Here is a 21640-nt window from a genome sequence, read left to right as displayed (position 1 = left end):
TTAGCTTCCATATCACTAGCACTTCCCCAAAGCATTGAACAAACCAATCCTATGGCCATGTCTACACCCATTGCACACTTGCTTTATGGGTCTCATAATGAAGCAAGTAAAAGAGCATGCTGACATGGGATAAATAGTGGACAGAACATAGAAGCTGGTTACATCATCAAGCTGCTTCTGTGTTGAACCCAAACTTGGGTATAATCTTCCGAAAGAACTGCAGATGCTGTAAATCAGAAACAAAAACAGAAGTTGCTGGAAAAGCTTAGCAGGTCTGGCAGCATCTGTGAAGAGAAACCAGAGTTAATGTTTCAGATCCGGTGACCTAAGAAAGGGGTCCCTGGACCTGAAACGTTAACTCTGATTTCTCCTTCCAAATGCTGCCAGACCTGCTGAGCTTTTCCAGCAACTTCTGCTTTTGTTGGGTATAACGTTCTTGCTCCTCATTCTTTCAGACACCTTTGTATCACTTGACTTTAGCAGCTTCCTTCCTCCAACACTCCTGACTGCACCAAGCCACAAATACAGGGAGCTCGAATCTGTACGATGGCCTTGCCTTATGTGAGTTCATGTTAATATCTCCTGGAATCCCCATATTTCATTTTTGTATTACACCCATAAATTATCAATTTGACATCACATCATGTGCATCACTGAAAAGCTTGGAAATGCAAAACCCAGAAAACAATTCCTCTCAATCATTCAAAATAAAGTTCGTGAACCTATCCTCAAGTTAATGTATGGGCCTTGAACATTCTCCCGTCTACTTCCCCTTCTGAAACTGGTTTTTGCATTAATGTGCAAAAATTGTTCATAACAGTGGCAGTAAGCAACAAATACATACTTGTAGAAATATTAGACTTGAATTCACTCGCTAAAACCAAGAGCACAGATACATTGCAAATAACCCTTGATAATGTACTCCTCCTCATAACATAAAATCAGACATTGGGGCACATACGTTTTTGTATTAAGTTACAAATACATTTTACTAGGTTATCATTATAAATCAAGGAGGAATCACGCATCCTGCTGTTTCCTAGAATCATAGAATCCCTGCAATGCATTTAGAGGTCGTTCAGCCAATCGAAGAGCATCCTATCCCCTAACCCCTTATTTATCATGACTAATCCACCAAGCCTGCACATCCCTGGACACTATGGGTAACTTAGCTCGGCCAACCCACCTAACTTGCACATCTTTGCACTGTGGGAGGAAACCAGAGCACCAGGAGGAAACCCACACAGACACGGGGAGAACGTGCAAACTCCACAGAGACAGTTGCTGAGGCTAGAATTGAACCCAGGTCTTTGGCACTGTGAGGCAGCAGTGCTAACCACCGAGCTACCAGGCTGCCCCCAAAATCACAGAATCCCTACAGTGTGGAAAGAGGAAGTTCGGTCTATCGGGTCTGCACCGATCCTCCAAAGACGATCCCACCCAGACCCACGTCCCCAACCCATTCCTGTAACCTTGCATTTAACAAGGCCAACCCACTTAAGCTGCTCATCCCTGGATTTTACTGGGCAGTTAGCATGGCCAATCCACCTAACATGCATATCTTTGGACTATGGAGCAGCTGGAGGAAACTCACACACAGACACAAGGAGAATGTGCAAACTCCCTGACAGACAATCACACAAGGCTGAAATCGAACCAGGGTCCTTGGCACTGTGAAGCAGCAGTGCTAACCACTGAGCTATTGTGCCACAAATGAACGTGACCTTACAGACACATAGCCAAGCTCAGATATAGCACGCACTCCTTGTCAGAGAACTAAACCCTGGTCTCCCATGTGACGGGGGGGGGGATACTAACCACTATGCCATCGAGAAATTGCTGAGGAAGGGTCACTCAACCCAAAATGTTAACTCTGATTTCTTTCCACAAAAGCTACCAGACTTGCTGAGCTTTTTCAGCAATTTCAGTTTTTATCTATGAGCAATGACTGTTACAAAGGATAAAAATACTGCCCTGGGAAAATAAATTACTTTTTCTTACTTCTCTTTGTTTTTTTTTAACTCACTTTATTCTCAGTCTTCTGATGTTGCAATTGGTCATAGGCCTGAAGAGTTTTCCAGTCCTGTCCTTTAATGTGGTGAAGGACTTCTTCATGTGGAAGATCAAGGCGGAAGTTTGAATCTCCACACCAGAATACATAGTCATGGGAGAAAACATTTCTTCCCTGTCACAATAAATGAACAGCAAATATTATGTAATCAAATTGAAATAGGATAGAAATTTTCTAAGCAATTACTAGTCTAATAGGATGTCACTCAAGTGAAGGGAATGGAATGTTAAAGAAGTAACATACCTTTTCATGTCTTCAGTGAAACGATAGATTCAAGACCAGAGTAGTGCTGGAAAAGCACAGCAGGTCAGGCAGTATCCGAGGAGCAGAAAAATCGACATTTCCTGCTCCTCGGATGCTGCCTGACCTGCTGTGCTTCTCCAGCACCACGCTAATCTTGACTCTAATCTCCAGTGTCTGCAGTACCCACTTTCGCCTAGATTCAAGACCAGTCAAACCAGCAACATTTGCAGACTCCGTCCTGAAAGCCTCAAAGCCTAACATTGAGTCATGGAGTCTGGAGTCAATGTATCAGGTCAAATGTGGGCAAGGAAACCTCCCACTGATTACTACCTACCATCCTCCCTTGACTGAGGAATCAGAAGTCCTCCATGTTGAACAACACTTGGAGAAAGCACTGAGGGTGGCAAGGATGCAGAATGTACTCTGGGTAGCAGATTTCAATGGTCTTCACCAACAGCGGCTCAGCAGCACTATATGGATCAAGCAGGGCAGATCCTAAATGACATAGATGCTAGACTGGGACTAGGGCAGCTGGTGATGGAACAAACCATAGGGAAAAAACTTACTTAACCTCATCTTAACCAATCTGTCAGAGATGCATCTGTCCATCTATCAGTAAGATACTGTGCATTCCTCATGGAGATGAAAACCCACCTTCACATGAAGAACACTCTCTATCATGTTGTGAGACATTATTATTATACTAAATGGGGCAGACTTTAAAAAGATCTAGCAAATCAAGATTAGGCATACATGAGGTGCTGTAGCAGAATCACAGTCCAACACAATCGCATTACCCTGCATATCCCCCATTCTACCATTACTGTCACCATCAAACAAGGGAATCAACCCTGGTCCAATGAAGAGTGCAGGAGGGCATATCAGTAGCAACACCAGGCATACATTAAAAACAAGATGTCAACCTGGTGAAGCTACAAAACTACTTGCATACCAAACAGCAAAAGTAACTGAACTAAACAATCCCTCGGGTCAGATTTAAGCTCTTCAGTCCTGCCACATCCAGTCATGAATTGTGGTGTACTATTAAACAACTTGCTGAAGGAGGAGGCTCCACAAATGGTGGTGAAAGGTATCATCAACACTGCTATCCAGCAGCATTAGCTCAGCAATAGTTCACAAATGATTAGACTGGGCTCTACCAGGGCCATTCAGTTTCTGATCTCATTACGGCTTTGGTCCAAAAACAGACAAAAGAGCTGAATTCTAGAGGTGAGGTGAAAATGATAGCCCTTGGCGTCAAGGCTTCATTTGACTGAACGCAGCATCAAGGATCATAGCAAAACTCAAATCACTGGGAAACAGGGGAAAAGCTTTCTGCTGATAGGATCATATTGGAAGTCAGTCACCTTAACTCCAGGAATGTTTGCAGGAGTTCCTCAGGGTAGTGTCTCATGCCCAATCATTTTCCAGTGCTTCACAAATGGCCTCCCCTCCATCAAGGTCAGAAGTAGGGGATGTTTGCTGATTATTGCGCAACGTTCAGTACTATTTATGACCCTCTGATACTGAGCAAGTCTTTATTCAAATGCAAAAAGAAGTGGACAACATCCAGGCTTGGGCTGAAAAATACTGACAAGCAGTAATTATAGAACATAGAAGAATACAGCGCAGTACAGGCCCTTTGGCCCTCGATGTTGCGCCGATCCAAGCCCACCTAACCTATACTAACCCACTATCCTCCATATACCTATCCAATGCCCGCTTAAATGCCCATAAAGAGGGAGAGTCCACCACTGCTGCTGGCAGGGCATTCCATGAACTTACGACTCGTTGAGTGAAGAACCTACCCCTAACTTCAGTCCTATATCTACCCCCCCTTAATTTAAAGCTATGCCCCCTTGTAATACCCGACTCCATACGCGGGAAAAGGTTCACACTGTCAACCCTATCTAACCCCCTAATCATCTTGTACACCTCAATCAAGTCACCCCTAAACCTTCTTTTCTCTAATGAAAACAGCCCCAAGTGTCTCAGTCTATCCTCATACGATCTTCCTTCCATACCAGGCAACATCCTGGTAAACCTCCTCTGCACCCGTTCCAGTGCCTCCACATCCTTCCTATAGTATGGCGACCAAAACTGCACACAATATTCCAGATGCGGCCGCACCAGAGTTTTATACAACTGCATCATGACCTCAGGACTCCGGAACTCAATTCCTCTACCAATAAAAGCCAGTACGCCATATGCCTTCCTCACCGCACTATTTACCTGGGTGGCAACTTTCAGAGATCTGTGTACATGGACACCAAGATCCCTCTGCTCATCCACACTACCAAGTATCCGACCATTAGCCCAGTACCCCATCTTTTTGTTATTCTTCCCAAAGTGAATCACCTCACATTTAGCTACATTGAATTCCATTTGCCACCTTTCTGCCCAGCTCTGCAGCTTCTCTATATCCTGCTGTAACCTGCCACATCCTTCCTCACTGTCAACAACTCCTCCGACTTTCGTATCATCCGCAAACTTGCTCACCCAACCTTCTAACCCCTCTTCCAGGTCATTTATAAAAATGACAAACAGCAATGGTCCCAAAACAGATCCTTGCGGAACACCGCTAGTGACGGCACTCCATGAAGAAACTTTGCCATCAACTGCTACCCTCTGTCTTCTTCCATCCAGCCAATTCCTAATCCAAACCTCCAACTCACCCTCAATGCCATATCTCCGTATTTTCTGCAGTAGCCTACCATGGGGAACCTTATCAAACGCCTTACTAAAATCCATATATACCACATCTACCGTTTTCCCCTCATCAACCTCCTTCGTCACCTTTTCAAAGAATTCAATAAGGTTTGTGAGGCACGACCTGCCCTTCACAAAACCATGCTGACTATCCTTGATCACATTATTCCTATCCAGATGTGCATAAATCCTATCCCTTACAATTCTCTCTAAGACTTTGCCCACAACAGAAGTGAGACTCACCGGCCTATAGTTACTAGGGTTATCCCTACTCCCCTTTTTGAACAAGGGAACCACATTTGCTATCCTCCAGTCTTCTGGCACTACTCCTGTAGACAAAGAGGACATAAAAATCAAGGCCAATGGCTCTGCAATCTCTTCCCTTGCTTCCCAGAGAATCCTAGGATAAATGCCATCAGGCCCAGGGGACTTATTTATTTTCACCTTTTCCAGGATTTCCAACACCTCTTCTCTACATACCTCAAAGCCATCCATTCTACTTATTTGTGACTCAGTATTCACATCGACGACAATGCCCTGTTATGAGTAAATACTGAAGAAAAGTATTCATTCAGTGTCTCCCCAATCTCTTCCGCCTCCACACGCAACTTCCCACTACTATCCTTGACTGGACCTATTCCTACCCTAGTCATTCTTTTATTCCTAACATACCTATAGAAAGCCTTAAGGTTTTCCCTAATCCTACCGACTAAGGACCTTTCATGTCCCCTCCTTGCTGCTCTTAGCTCTCTCTTCAGGTCCTTCCTGGCTACCCTATAACTCTCAAACGCCCCAATTGAACCTTCACGTCTCATCTTGAGATAGGCCGCCCTCTTCCATTTAACAAGGGATTCCAATTCCTTATTAAACCACGGCTCCCTCGCACGACCCTTTCCTCCCTGCCTGACAGGTACATAATTATCAAGGACACTCAATAGTTGCTCCTTGAACAAGCTCCACATATCATTTACACTCTTGCCTTGGAGTCTACTTTTCCAAGCCACACATCCTAAGTCATGCCTCACCGCATCATAATTTCCCTGACCCCAGCTATAACTCTTGCCCTGTAGTACACACTTATCCCTCTCCATCACAAGAGTAAAAATCACCGAATTATGGTCACTATCCCCAAAGTGCTCACCTACCTCTAATTCTAACACCTGGCCTGGTTCGTTACCCAGAACCAAATCCAGTATGGCCTCACCTCTTGTTGGCCTGTCTACATATTGTGTCAGGAAACTCTCCTGCACACATTGAACAAACACTGACCCATCTAACGAACTTGAGCTATAGCTTTCCCAATCAATATCAGGAAAGTTAAAGTCCCCCATAACCACCACCCTATTACTGTCACTCATCTCCTGGATCACCTTCCCTATCCTTTCTTCTACGTTTCTAGGACTATTGGGAGGCCTGTAAAAGACTCCTAACAGGGTGACCTCACCTTTCCTATTCCGAACCTCAGCCCAAACTACCTCAGATGGCAAGTCCTCATCCATCGTCCTTTCCACCACTGTAATACTATCTTTGACAAGCAATGCCACACCTCCCCCTCTTTTACCCCCACCTCTGACCCTACTAAAACATTTAAATCCTGGAACCTGCAACAGCCAATCCTGTCCCTGTTCTAGCCATGTCTCCGTAATAGCCACAACATCGAAGTCCCAGGTACCAACCCACGCTGCAAGTTCACCTACCTTATTTCGTATACTTCTTGCATTGAAGTATACACACTTCAAACCACTTTCCTGTTTACAGGCACCCTCCTTGGAAATTGATGCCATGTTCCTAACCTCCCACACTCCAGGCCCTGCACCCTGAAGCTACAATCTGGGTTCCCATGCCCCTGCAGAGTTAGTTTAAACCCCCCCCCAAGAGCACTAGCAAACCTCCCCCCAAGGATACTGGTGCCCCTCAGGTTCAGGTGTAGACCATCCTGTTTATAGAGGTCCCACCGTCCCCAGAAAGAACCCCAGTTATCCAAAAACCGGAATCCCTCCCTCCTGCACCATCCCTGTAGCCACGCATTTAAGTGTTCTCTTTCCCTATTCCTCGAATCTCTATCACGTGGCACGGGTAACAAACCAGAGACAACAACTCTGTTCGTTCTAACTCTGAGCTTCCAACCTAGCTCCCTGAAAGTCTGTCTAACATCCTCGGCACTCCTCCTACCTATGTCGTTGGTGCCAATATGGACCACGACTTCGGGCTGCTCCCCCTCCCCCTCCAGTACCCGGAAAACACGATCAGAGACATCACGTACCCTTGCACCTGGGAGGCAACATACCAATCGTGAGTCTCTCTCGTTCCCACAAAACCGCCTATCTGTGCCCCGAACTATCGAGTCCCCAATTATATCACACAAAATGCCAGGCAATGACAATCTCCAAAAGACACAATCCACCCATTATCCCTTAACACTCAATGTCATAACCATCACTGAATCCCCCACTATCAAGATCCTATAAGTTACCACTGACCAGAAACTCAAATGGACTTGCCAAATGTAAACAATGGCTACACAAGCAGGTTCAGAGGCTAGGAATACTTCACCAAACAACTCAATTCCTGCCTCCCCAAAGCCTTTCTATCATCTACAAGACACAAGTCAGGAGTGTGCTGGAATATTCCCCACTTGCCTGGACGGGTACAGCTCCAACACACTCAGGAAGCTTGACCTCAGCTAGGATAAAATAGCCCACTTGATTGGCACCACATCTACAAATATTCACACCCTCATTTCTGATGTTCAGTAACAACAAAGTGTACTACCTATAAGATGCTCTGCAGAAATTTACCAAAGATTCAGTGATAGCATCTTTCAAATTCATAACCATTCCCATATAAAATGACAAGGGCAGCAGATATATGGGAACACCACCACCTGCAAACTCCCCTCCAAGTCCTTCATCATCCTGAATCATTCTGTGTCAAATCTTGGCATTCTCTAACAACATTGTGGGGCTACATACTGCACATGGGTTACAGCGGTTCATGAAGGCAGTTTTCCACCACCTTCTCAAGGGCAATCAGGGATAAGCAACAAATGCTGATTTTGCTAGCAACACCTACATCCCACGAGTGAATATAAAATAAAGCCTCTGATGCTGACCATGGCAATAAACTGATATATTTTATGTTTGTTCCAAGCTGGAGCAGGCAATATTTGCAAAATTCCCTACTCTGTCATCTATTGTCACCTGAGGGAGTCACTGGAGCTTGTATTCCAAAGGAGCTGATGCATTTCACTTGAAGCTGATAAAGTGAGCATATGCTTTCGGATGGTTGCAGGCATTCTTGTGGTGCAGGTTGACACTTCTGCATTCACATTTCATTCTGGTATCTACACTTACCAGATGCATATATCATTAAAATGTCATGAACAAGAACAGAAATTAATCAAAAGCACTAATAGAATTCTGGCCATTTTATGCAGAGGACTAGAATACAAACAGATGTCATGCTTTTACTGTGCAAAGCTCTGGTCAGATTACATGTGGAACAGTGTGAGAAGTTCTAGGCACCGTATCTTTGGTAGGATATGACCAGCCTTGGATACAATGCAGTGTAGATTTACCAGAATGCAACCTGAACTTGAAAGGCTAAATTACAAGAAGAGATAAAAAAATTCCTTAATCATGACAAGGTAACTCTGCTTTCTTTTGCTCAGACGCTGTCTAATCCATGATTATTTCCAGCAATATTTTCTTCAGATTTCTAGCATAATAATTATTTGATTTTTGTTTTGCACAAATTAGTTTTGTGTTCCCTGGAATGTAGGAGATTAGAAGATGATTTGATCAAACTTTTGAAAATACTAAGGGAATAGATAATACAAATTAGGAGATTCTCCCCTTTCCACTAGTGGGCAGCACGGTGGCTAGCACTGCTGCCTCACAGCGCCAGAGACCCGGGTTCAATTCCCGACTCAGGTGACTGACTGTGTGGAGTTTGCACGTCCTCCGGGTGCTCCGGTTTCCTCCCACAGTCCAAAGATGTGCAGATCAGGTGAATTGGCCATGCTAAATTGCCCGTGTTAGGTAAGGGGTATGGGTGGGTTGCGCTTCGGCGGGTCGGTGTGGACTTGTTGGGCCGAAGGGCCTGTTTCCACACTGTAATGTAATCTGTAAATCTAATCTTAGTGTGGACCAGGCTAAGGTCATATCCAAAACACTACACTTAGGCCAATCAGACAAGGCTCTAGTCAGAGCAAATCAAAACATGTACATCTCTATGACTCTACAGGGTGGTAGACGTCTGCAACATTTTTCTGCAAGCAGCAGTTACTGCTGGATCAACCATTATTCTTAAAACTGAGAAGCACAGATTTTTATTAGTCAAACATATCAAATGATATGGGACACAGGCAAGTATGTGGTGTCAGGTCAGATCTCCCAAAATCTCACCAAGTGGCATAACAGACTCAAAAAGACTGCACCTAGAGTCATCAAATTACTTAGGGCACTAAGGCGGGCCTTCAACCAATTGAGTGTATGCTGGCTCACCACAAAGCAATCCAGTCAGTCCACTTCTCTGCTCAAAGCCATTTAATTTCTTTCTTTCAAGTACCCACCCAATATTCATTTGAAATTATTCATTGCTTTTGTTAATACTATAAGTCCGATTTCATTATCACCCACTGAATAAAGTTCTTCCTCATATTCTGTTTACATCTCTTTACTTAAAATCCTAAATCTATGTCTCCTAATACTTTCTTCATTAGCTAATAAATAGCTTTCTGTGCCTACCTTTCAAAAACTTGGTCTAATCTTGCCCATTTCTGTCAAATCTCCTCTCAATTTCCCTTGCTCCATGTAGAATGCACAAGCTTCAGTAATCCAATCTTGTAAAGAAACCCCAGTTCCTTTATTCCACTATAGCAACTCAGTCATTTTCAACAGCACCTCCCAACTGATTGCATCTATCACTTAGAAGGGCAGCACCTCCTAGGCTCTTTACGTGTCCCAAATTCCTTTCCCCAGAACGGAATTTCTCACTTTTCTCTCACTGTTGCTGGGTCAAAGTCATATAAATTCCCTATCTTATAGCACTGTATAGGAATCTTCCTACACAGGTTACAGTGTTTTGAAATAGTTGGTTCATTACTACCTTCTGAAGAGCAATTAAAAATAGATAATAAATGTTGATATTGCACAATGCCCATAATACATTCTAAAATAGCGCATCAAATCCATCCACAGTCTTTCTCGTTCTCACCTTCTTAATGTGAAGACACATTATAGGTTATAGTTATTAAATTAATACAGGTTATCATTTCCCCGTATCATTTTCATTTCCAATTCGCAACCTTGCATATACACTTGTTATTTCTCTTCAAAAACATAACGTTTTTCTCCCCTAACGTTTTTCCATTCCTGTTCCAATGCTTGATCTGCCAATTTATTTTTCATACCAATACTTCTTCATCATGCCTTATAATCTAATAAATTTTAATTAAACAAGTTATGGTCATGATATTAAAATTTTCTCCTAACTTCTGGTTGTTTTCTTACCCTGCTTTGATGTATCCTTTGAACATTATCAATTTCTGTACTAGCAATCCTGATTTCAATAATTGGCACTGAACGGCTCTTTCAGAGTTTTGTGCAAAATATACATGTACAATAAGAACATGCTGGAACAAACTAAACTCATTTTTATATGACTCACCAAGAGCAGAGAAAAAATTTAAACAAAATCAAAATGGAGAATCCATCATCTTAATTCCTGGGCTACATTTAAATCTGGTTCCAGAGGTAAACAGCATGCTAATTGACTAAAACGTAACTGTGCAGAAAGAATAAATACCATTGGGAAGCTGAGTTTCTGCATGATTTCTCTATAATCTTCATTTCTTTCTTTCACTTGTGACTGTCCAGCTGTCAGATGGGCACATATGAAGCAGAGTGTGCTGCTGTAAAACTGCAGACGAAGTGCTACTGCTCCTTTGTTCCCAGTCTTTCCACCCATCCCAGTCTTCACCCTATCCACGGCAACCTCTCTGCAAAAGAAAAATGAAACAGATTTTCTATTTACATTTTATTTCCCATTTCCTCATTTGTTTTACTTATTAAGACCAGAAAAAAAAACTGGAGCAATCCTGGCAACTTGTTAAGATCACAGAACTTTAAAAAAAACTCACATTTCCGACAGTATCTCCATATCTCAGTTCTCCTGATGCACAGGAATCTATTGATCTTAGTCTTGAGTTTATGAATTGACTGCCCTCATCTTTCAGCCAGAATATTCACAAGCTAGTGGTGGGACCTCTACCTAATGTCACCAATGGATATGGTGGTCAGAGAGTATCACGGGTGCAAGATGTTTTAAAATATTCTTTCATGGAACATGGGCACTATTGGCAAGGTCAGTAGTCGTTTCCTATTCCTAAATGCCCTTGAAGTGGATTACTCGATCTTTCAGAGGTGGTTAAATGTCAATCACATTGCTTTTGGTCTGGAGTTACATGTAGGTGACACTGGGTAATGATGGCAGTTTCATTTCCACAAGGCATTAATGGACCAAATGGACTTTTGTTTTAACAACAACTGATGACAGTCGACATGCCCACCATTATTGATACTAGTTTTATGTTCCATATTTATTTCCTTAATTCAAATTCCATCAGCTGCCATGGCAAGATTTGAACTGATGTCCTTGGAGCATTAGCTTAGCCCTCTGGGTTACTAGTTGAATGTTACTACCACCAATACCTCCCAGGATGTCAGTAGGTGAAAAATAGCTGAAGAGACAATAGCTATTGGTTAGGATGTAGGTTTACTTGCTGAGCTGGAAGGTTCATTTCCAGACGTTTCGTCACCCTACTAGGTGACATCTTCAATGGGCCTCCGGCGAAGCACTGCTGATAATTCCTGGTTTCTATTTATATGTTTGGGTTTTTTTGGGTTGATGATGTTATTTCTTGTGGTGATGTAATTTCCTGTAGTGAACTCGCTTCCTGTTCTTTTTCTCAGGGGGTGGTAGATGGGGTATAACTTGATGTGTTTGTTGATAGAGTTCTGGTTGGAGTGCCATGCTTCTAGGAATTCTGATGCGTGTCTTTGTTTGGCTTGTCCTAGGATGGATGCGTTGTTGTCCCAGTCGAAGTGGTGTCCTTCCTCATTCGTATGTAAGGATACTAGTGAGACACAAAATGACATGACCCTCTCTCACTAATATCCTTATATACGGATGAGGAAGAACACCATTTCGACTGGGACAACACATCCATCCTAAGACAAGCCAAACAAAGACACGCTCAAGAATTCCTAGAAGCATGGCACTCCAACCAGAATTCTATCAACAAACACATCAAGTTAGACCCCATCTACCACTCTCTGAGAAAAAGAACGGGAAGTGACCTCACTACAGGAAATGACATCACCACAAGAAATGACATCACCAACCCAAAAAAACCCAAACATATAAATAGAAACCAGGAATTATCAGCAGTGCTTTGCTGAAGGCCCACTGAAGATGTCACCTAGTAGGGTGACAAAACGTCTGGAAATGAACCTTCCAGCTCAGCGAGCAAACCTACATCTGGAACTTCAACCTGTGCTACAAATCTTCTCAAAACTCACTCAGCTATTGGTTAGATTTGAAAACAGCTCATTTAGAAAATTTAATGAAGTATGATTTTAATTATCCCACTAAGAGCATGGAGAACAAAATATAGTAATTTGTAGACAAAATTCAAATTCAACAGATTATACAAAATAACCACACAATTAAAAGATTGAAAGTTATATCCATGGATGTCAACTTAAATGAAGAAAGCTGACAAATGCAAAGAGTGATTGTCAGCATGTAATGAATGGGGCTAAATAAATTCACAGTCATGGACAGGGGTTCTTGTAGTGCAGTGATTGCATCCCTACCTCTAGGCCAACAGGACAGGATTCAAGTTCCAACTGCCCCGTTAATTTGTCATAACATGCCTAAGCAGCTTAACTGAAATGAATATACATGCAGATAAGGAGGAAATGAATGGGAAAGTACAGGTCATTCTGCTAGAATGTTTAGTTAATGCAAATTCGCTGTAATACGATTGATGAATTGGGGATGAAAAGTGTGGTGCTGGAAAAACACAGCAGGCCAGGCAGCATCCGAGGAGCAGGAGAATCGACGTTTCGGGCATAAGCCCTTCTTCAGGAATGAGGCTGGTGTGCCAAGCGGGCTGAGATAAAAGGTTGTGGGGAGGGAATTTGGGGGAGGGGTGCTAGGAATACGATAGGTGAAAGGAGGTGAGGTGAGGGTGATAGGCTGGAGAGGGGGTGGAGGCGGAAAGGTCGGGAAGAAAATTGCAGGTCAAGAGGGCGATGCTGAATCCGGGGGTTGGGACTGAGAAAAGGTGGGGGGAGGGGAAATGAGGAAGCTGGAGAAATCTACATTCATCCAGTGTGGTTGGAGGGTTCCGAGGCGGAAGATGAGGCGCTCTTCCTCCAGGCGTCATGTGGCCAGGGTCTGGCGATGGAGACAGCCAAGGACCTGCATGTCCTTGGTGGAGTGGGAGGGGGAGTTAAAGTGTTCAGCCATGGGGCGGTTGGGTTGGCTGGTGCGGGTGTCCCAGAGGTGTTCCCTGAAACGTTCTGCAAGTAGGCGGCCTGTCTCCCCAATGTAGAGGAGACCACATCGGGTGCAGCGGATACAGTAAATGATGTGTGTGGAGGTGCAGGTGAATTTGAGACGGATATGGAAGGATCCATTGGGGCCTTGGAGGGAGGTGAGGTGAGGTTTAGGATCCCGATGACTAGAATATTCCTGTGTCGCGATTCTGTGCTGTATCACTCAGTGACTCAAAACAATTTTAAATTGGCCTGGGGGATCCAATTTTAGTGGTGCCAGGAGTATGTGGGAGCAGATTCTAGAAACTCTTTGAGCAGCCTAGGCTGGGCTTGCCTGTGACAGAGGAGGTGGTGCAAAAGAGTTTGCAGAAGGGTAACTTTGGAATGAGAAGGCATCAATGGACAGCTGCAAAGTTCTCCAAAGTTCCTCTTGAGGTGTTAGTTGAGGCGCTGCAGAGAGGTGAGAGAGAGAGAGATCCTGGTATCTGCAGAAGAAATCAGTTCAGAGCCATTGAAACGGTCTGAATGGAGGCAAGTAGAGAGGTCACCAGTAGGCGAGTGAAAAGGATGGTATCAGTCATGTTATAAAAGATTAAATAACCCATTACATCTGGAAAAAGGATGAGCAAGTGATACCCAGACAACTGATCTCTAATAGACAGGCTGCACACGTGCTCAGAGTCCGAGTACCCATATTTCTCCACACTGTCAGATCAAGTGATGAGTTGAATTAATGAGTGATTAGCCACAAAGCAACTGAGAATTGGATAAGGTTTTGAGAAGTTTTGTCACTCAGGTTGAGGTTCTGGACATAGGTTTGCTCACTGAGCTGAAGGTTCATTTTCAGACGTTTCGTCATCATTATAGGTAACATCAGTGAGCCTCCAGACAAAGCACTGCTGATGTTTCCTGCTTTCTATTTATATGTCTGGGTTGGCGATGTCATTTCCTGTGGTGATGTCACTTCCTGTTCTTTTTCTCAGGGGGTGGTAGATGGGGTCCAATGCGTTTGTTGATAAGAGTTCTGGTTAGAATGCCGTGCCATGAGAATTGGATGCCACTGAAGAATTCAACAGTTCATATCAAGGTCATGTTGGAACAGGTCAGGAAGGTCAGAGTATTCTGTCCTCTCTCCTCAGCATGCAGAAAAAAATATCATGAGTGACATACGACCTGCAGTGGAAGGGGAGCAGAGTGTCCCTGCAGAGTGAATGAAACCTTCCTGACTGGAGGAGACTCCACAGAGCCTGCAACATCATACTATAGCTGCATTCCATCAATTAACATACACATCTACCACCCTTCAGCTTTAGAATAAGGCGTTACAGGTAAGTACCACATAACAAGTGAACACCCTGTAGAAGTGGGAGTGAATGTACAGGATCACATAGTTAGATACACAGAATGAAGTTGTGTGTTTATTTCATCATTCATTTCTTTTGAAATAATAATAGCTGATGATTATGACTGAATATCTGTGTTAATAAATCTCAAATCAAAGTTGAAATGGTGATGGCTTGGATGTTGGAATCAGTGCTTGGTTTAGAGTCATAGAGATGTACAGCATGGAAACAGACCCTTCGGTCCAACCTGTCCATGCTGACCAGATATCCCAACACAATCTAGACCACCTGCCAGCACCCGGCCCATATCCCTCCAAACCCTTCCTATTCATACACCCATCCAAATGCCTCTTAAAGGTTGCAATTGTACCAGCCTCCACCACTTCCTCTGGCAGCTCATTCCATACACGTACCACCCTCTGTGTGAAAAAGTTGCCCCTTAGGGCTCTTTTAGATCTTTCCCTCTCACCCTAAACCAATGCCCTCTAGTTCTGGACTCCCCCACCCCAGGGAAAAGACTTTGTCTATTTACCCGATCCATGCCCCTCATAATTTTGTAAACCTCTATAAGGTCACCCCTCAGCCTCTGACGCTCCTGGGAAAACAGCCCCAGCCTATTCAGCCTCTCCCTATAACTCAAATCCTCCAACCCTGGCAACATCCTTGTAAATCGTTTCTGAACTCTTTCAAGTTTCACAACATCTTTCTGAAAGTAAGGAGACCAGAATTGCACGCAATATTCCAACAATGGCCTAACCAATGTTCTGTACAGCCACAACATGACCTCCCAACTCCTGTACTCAATACTCTGACCAATAAAAGAAAGCATACCAAATGCCTTATGATATGGGACAATTGATGGTGTTAAACACCCCATTATCAATGTATTTGGGTGTCACTGAGATTATCTAGATGACTGCACTTACTGGATAATTTCTTTGTCTGATGGAAAGCATGTTACACAGTCTCCTGTAATAGAGCTGAATGCTGTTCAAGTAAGGATTTATTGAATAGTGTGGCTTTTGTGGCTATACCAGCCTACCAATATCTGAGGCCTGAGATGATGTCAGTGGTCTCTCTCCCTCATGACTGGGCACCAGACTCCTCAACAGATCCACCTTTATCCCACTCTTCTGTTTTCCTTCCGTCCTTCGAGGGAGGGTGCCATTCCGGGTCATTCTTTTCAACCTGCTTCAGTATCCTTTCTACAGTTTTGTACAACACAGAGCAACTAACCTCAACATGAGATACCATAGAATCCCTATAATGTGGAAACAGGCCATTTGGCCCAACAAGTCCACACCAACCCTCCGAAGTGTAACCCATCCAGATTCATTCCCCTAGCCTATTACTTGACATTTACCCATGACTAATGCAACTAGCCTAGACACCCCTGAACGCTATGGGCAATTTAGCCTGGCCAATTCACCTAACCTGTACATCTTTATGTTGTGGAAGGAAACCGGAGCACCCGGAGGAAACCCATGCAGATACGGGGAGAATGTGCAAACTCCACACAGTCACCCAAGGCCAGAATCGAACCCAGGTCATGGCGCTGTGAGGCAGCAGTGCTAACCACTGAGTCACTGTGCTGCCCCACCTTGGCCAATACCTTGGCTGACTTTACTGGAGAGCACCACTTGACCAAAATGGTGGTCATCAAGGTACCAATGGTTTGTTCAATATAGGTATGTATTAGTAGAGATGTTTGATTACAGTGTGTCTGCATCCATTCCAGGGTACCATACCAGGGTCAGCTGGCACCTAAGGGGATCGCCCTCAAATCCCATCAACTACCCATGGAGTCTGGACATTGGTCTGAAGAGGCCAGGCATCTTGGAATCTTACAGTGTTTTGGAATCATGACAGTTGCCCGGAAAACCAAGTGGAAGATGTGCTTCCTATGACCCACAGAGCAGATGGATATGCAACAAGTGATTGCCTTCATGAATCTGGCTGGCTGGTCTGAAGGCACCTTAATGATCAAGACTGTCTAAGTGATGGTCCTTGGACTTAAGGAAGTCTATCAATAGTGGGATGCTGTTCGGAGGGTCAGTGCGGACTTGATGGGCCAAACGGTCTGCTTCCCCTTTGTAGGGATTCTATTAACTCTCTGCCCTCCTTTTGAAAACTGCATCATTTTCCAGAGATACTGGGTCCACAATGATAAGGACATCAATATCTTTCAGGAATATGATCTGCAACTGCCCATCTCTACTGGCAACTGAAAACTTAGCTTGCCACATTAGGCAACTGTCCATATAAGCTGTTAAATACATTTTCAACATTTACTGCCCTAATTCAATCTCAAGATCCAGGTCTGGATGACCAAGCAAGAGGGATGTCCTTTTGTGTACTGAATGTTAAACTACCTCAGAAATGAATGTGAGTTCAGAATTCACCAGATTGGGGTCTTTGTAGAACAGGAATGATTCTAATTAGAATAAAATACTATATGCAACCTTTAAATATTCAAATGTCTCCCCTTATAACAGCCAGTTGAGACCCCAATCATAAAATAGCACTTCTAAAATGTAAATAAATCCACATTTACATTTATGTTGATTAAATTATGCAGTCAATCCCTGCTGCATATTCCATAGTGACACCCTGACCACATATGAAATCCAATTGGTCCTCAGGCACTTTAATGCCCAGAATTTATTTCTGGTGAAGGTGGCAGGGTTCAGTATACCACCATCTCACCTAATTAAGTTCCCTCCCCCACCTTCAAGCTCAACACCACCAGCAGAGGTTTCTGCCAGAATCCATTGAGATCAAGTGACAGATTGCTAAATTATTTGTCCAGCAAATATGTTCAAATTTTCATGCCTTAGATTTGAAAAGTGAACATCAGGAGAAAACAACCGGGACAACTGCAAATTAAGATTTTGCGAGAAACAAGTGTGAATATGGAGACGGGCAACTAGTTCAGTAAATTGACAGCTGATGTATTGCACTGAATAAAACGTCATAGGCTCATATGTAGGAGTTTGAAGGGGCCTGTAAATGACTCAGGGAAAATCGTTTTTCCTAGGAACAAATGCAAAATGAAATGGCTCAAAAGTGAAACAGAGTGATATACAGATACATGCATAAATGTCTTAATCTAAAATTTGGAAGGGTAGAAGCAGAATGGCCATGAACGATAGTAAAATGAAGAGGTAGTTTTAGAAATGAATGTTAGTTTAAAGAGAAGGAAAGGTTTAGGAATGTCAGCAAAGCATGAAGGCGTAGAAAGTGATTGAAATCATTTAAAAAATGTAAAATAGTGATGTTTTACTTTATGAAATCTAAATACAATTTAACAAGTTCAAATTTAGTTGTAAGTACCAATTACTAACCGAATGTAGGGTACGTGATGGAGTCGGACAAAGATATACAGACAGACACCAACAAGTTGGCCTGATGACAGCAGGATGTATTTATGTGTTCTAGATGTTGCTTTTTGAAGCTGTTCTGCCCACATTTTCTTGTTAGTTGTGCTGAAATGGAAAAAAGTTTTCAATGATTTATAAATATATTAATAAACTTTCTAGATCAGCCAATAATATCTAAGGTATTAAGATAAATAGAAAACTCTATTGTGTGAAAATCTAATTTGACATAAAATATTCATTATAGATTTTTAATTTTAGATTTCCAGCATGGGGACTTCTGTTAAATTTCCAACAGTAAATTGAGATAAATCACCACCAATAATAATGGCACCATTAGCATACTGAATACATTCATAAATCTTGTATTACAATTGCAATGAAGCAATGCTGTACCTATTAATTAGTTCCAATTCAAAACAATTATGATTTATATCAAATATGTTACCAAGAAGACAACAAAGAAAACATTAATCACCTACTTAGAAGCAATACAACATTCAAATAAAACCACATAACCTCAAACAAACCTTTGAAATATGGTCAACTGAAACCAAAATAAGAGGGTACACTTGCTCACCTAGCATTAACAATGTTCCCTGCATTAAGTTCCACCATTTCCTGAAAGCCAATAGCAAAGATATCTGGTGGGCAGCTCTCATTATCTATGCAAAGAGAAAAAAATGAACAAAGTTTAACAGATGATGTAGAAATACAATCACACGTTGGAAGGAATTTAATTCCCTCACCCAGAATTGATGGCAGGAGAACATTTAAATCAGGCAGGAGATGGGTGAGAAACTTTCCTGCTTTGACTTGATTACAAAGGAACATAGGACTTTGGAGCAAGAGTAGGCCATTCAGCCCTTCAAGCCTGCTTCACAATTCACTCAGATCAGTCTGTTCTGGTTGTGGTTTCAGTTCCACTTTCCTATTTGCCCTGCATACTTCCAGACTCCTTTTTCTGCTAAAACTCTTTCTAACCCAAGCTTGAAAAATTCAATGATGCAGCCAATGACTGGTGAACCATATCAAACATTATGTTCTGATTATCACACACACCTATTAGCATGATATTTATGATCAACCATGATCATGAATTGGCTGAAAGAGAGACAAGACTGGCAGCTGAATGTCCCAGGATTTAAATGTTTCTGGTGTGATGGAAGGTGATGTAAAAGGGGTGGGGGAGTTGCATTACCAGTAAAGGAGTATCTCACAGCTGTACTGAAGGAGGATACATCAGATAACTCGTGCAGTGAAGCAATCTAGGTTGGACTCAGGAATAGGAAAGGTGAAATCACAATGCTAGTGGTACACTACAGGCATCCCAACAGCCAGTGGGAGATAGAGGGGAGAATATATAGACAGATGCTCATAAAGTGTACAAACAGCATTGTTGTTGTGCTGGGTGATTTTAACTTCTCCTATATTGACTGGACTCACTTCGTGTGAGGGACCTGGTTGGGGCAGAATTTGTAAGGACCATTCAGGAGGGATTCTTTAAACAATATGTAAACAGTCCACCAGGGAAGGGGTTATACTGCACCTGGTTTTGGGAAAAGAGCCCAGCCAGGTGAGTGAAGTTTCAGTGGGGGAGCATTTCAGGATAATGACCATAATACTGTGAGTTTTAAGATACTTGTGGATAGGGATTACAGCAGTCCTCAGATGAAGGTGTTAAGTTAGGGGAAGGCAAACTACAACAATATTAGGCAGGATCTGGAGAATGTTGACTGGAGGTGGCTGTTGAGGGTAAACATCGGACATATGGGAGTATTTCAAAAGGCAGTTAAGAGTTCAGGTGCAGCATATTCCTGCGAGAATGAAAGTTAGGTATATGACAAGTTATGTGAACCTTGGATGACTACAGATGTATGACCTTGGTTAAAAAGAAAAAGGAAGCATACATAAGGTCGAGGAGAATGGGCACTGACGAAGCCTTTGAATTATTGAAGGAATGTAAAAAAAGCAGTTAAACAAAGAATTCAAAGGGTGATAAGGCATTAGGAAACAAAATCAAGAAGAATCCCATGACTCCTTCTACATATATAAAAAAGCAAGAGGGTACCTAGATAAAGGGTTGGCCCACTCAAGGACAACAGAGGGAATATGTGTGTAGAGCCAGAAGAGGTAGGGAAGGTCCAAAATAAATACTTTGTATTGGCATTCACCAAAGAAAAGAAATTGGTGAAGGATGATCTCAGGGAAGGGAGTGACAAATTTCTGAGTCAAGTTGCTATTAAAAAGGAAGACGTGTTGTACATCTTAAAAAACTATTAAGGTAGATATATCCCTGGGTCCTGATTGGACCTATCCCAGAATATTGAGGTAGATAGGGAACAAATTGCTAGATCATTGACAGACATCTTTGTATCCTCTTTGGCCACATGTGAGGTGCCAGAGGACTGGAGAATATCCAATGTTGTCCCATGACTTAAGAAAGGTAGCAGGGATAATGCATGAAGTTGCAGGGATAATGCAGGAAGTTACAGGCCTGCGAGCCTCACTTCAGTGGTGGGGAAATTATTGGAAAAATTCTCAGGGACAAGATCTATAAGAATTTAGAAATAAGTTGACTTATTACCGATAGACAGCATGATTTTGTGTCGGGGAGGTTGCGCCTCACGAACTTGATCGAGTTTTTTGAGAAGGTGATGAAGAAGATTAATGAGGGAAAAGTGATTGATATTATCTACATGGACTTCAGTAAAGCCTTTGACAAGGCCGCACATGGCAGACTGGTACAAAAGGTGAAGTCACATGGTTTCAGGGGTGAGCTGCCAAGATGGATATAGAACTGGCTTAGTCATAGGAGACAGATTTGGGGTGGAAGGATGCTTTTCGGAATGGAAGACTGTGACTAGTGCTGTTCCACAGGGATCAGTGCTGGGAACTCTGCTGTTCGTGGTCTCCATAAATGATTTGGAATAAAATATGGCTGGTCTAATGCAGATATTACAAAGATTGATGGAGAGGCAGATAGTGAGGAGGATTGTTAGAGGATATAGTTGGAGGCATGGGCACAGAAATAGCAGATGGAGCTTAATCTGGACAAATGTGAGGTGATGCTTTTTGGAAGGTCAAGTATCTCAGATTAAAACAGGATCTTGATCAGATGGGCCAATGGGCTGAGAAGTGGCAGATGGAGTTTAATTTAGATAAATGTGAGGTGTTGCATTTTGAGAAAGCAAATCTTAGCAGGACCTATACACTTAATGGTAAGGTCCTAGGCAGTGTTGCTGAACAAAGAGACCTTGGAGTGCAGGTTCATAGTTCCTTGAAAGTAGAGTCGCAGGTAGATAGGATAGTGAAGAAGGTTTTGGTATG

General features: G+C 42.8%; 1 protein-coding gene across 3 annotated transcripts in view; it reads right to left on the bottom strand.

The window, feature by feature from the left end:
- The window catches only part of LOC122553185 (polyphosphatidylinositol phosphatase SYNJ2-like), a 244735-nt gene that overhangs the window by 65307 nt on the left and 157788 nt on the right, over window positions 1-21640 (bottom strand). For all 3 annotated transcript variants that reach the window (XR_015758472.1, XM_087991469.1, XM_087991468.1), the window contains exons 13-16: window positions 18891-18975; window positions 18278-18418; window positions 10832-11024; window positions 2027-2185 (exon numbers count right to left, since the gene is read on the bottom strand). Coding sequence is in view for 2 of the 3 variants with exons in the window: in XM_087991469.1 (XP_087847595.1) it covers window positions 2027-2185; window positions 10832-11024; window positions 18278-18418; window positions 18891-18975 (578 nt within the window). In the remaining variant the exon portion in view is untranslated. The remainder of the gene's footprint in view (window positions 1-2026; window positions 2186-10831; window positions 11025-18277; window positions 18419-18890; window positions 18976-21640) is intronic.

The sequence above is a fragment of the Chiloscyllium plagiosum genome, unplaced genomic scaffold, assembly GCF_037043375.1.
Source record: "Chiloscyllium plagiosum isolate Xiang-an unplaced genomic scaffold, Cpla_swu_hap1 HiC_scaffold_10, whole genome shotgun sequence".
Classification (NCBI taxonomy): Eukaryota; Metazoa; Chordata; class Chondrichthyes; order Orectolobiformes; family Hemiscylliidae; genus Chiloscyllium; species Chiloscyllium plagiosum.
The sequence above is the reverse complement of the archived record's forward strand: the minus strand, read 5'-3'. Positions and strand labels throughout refer to the sequence as shown.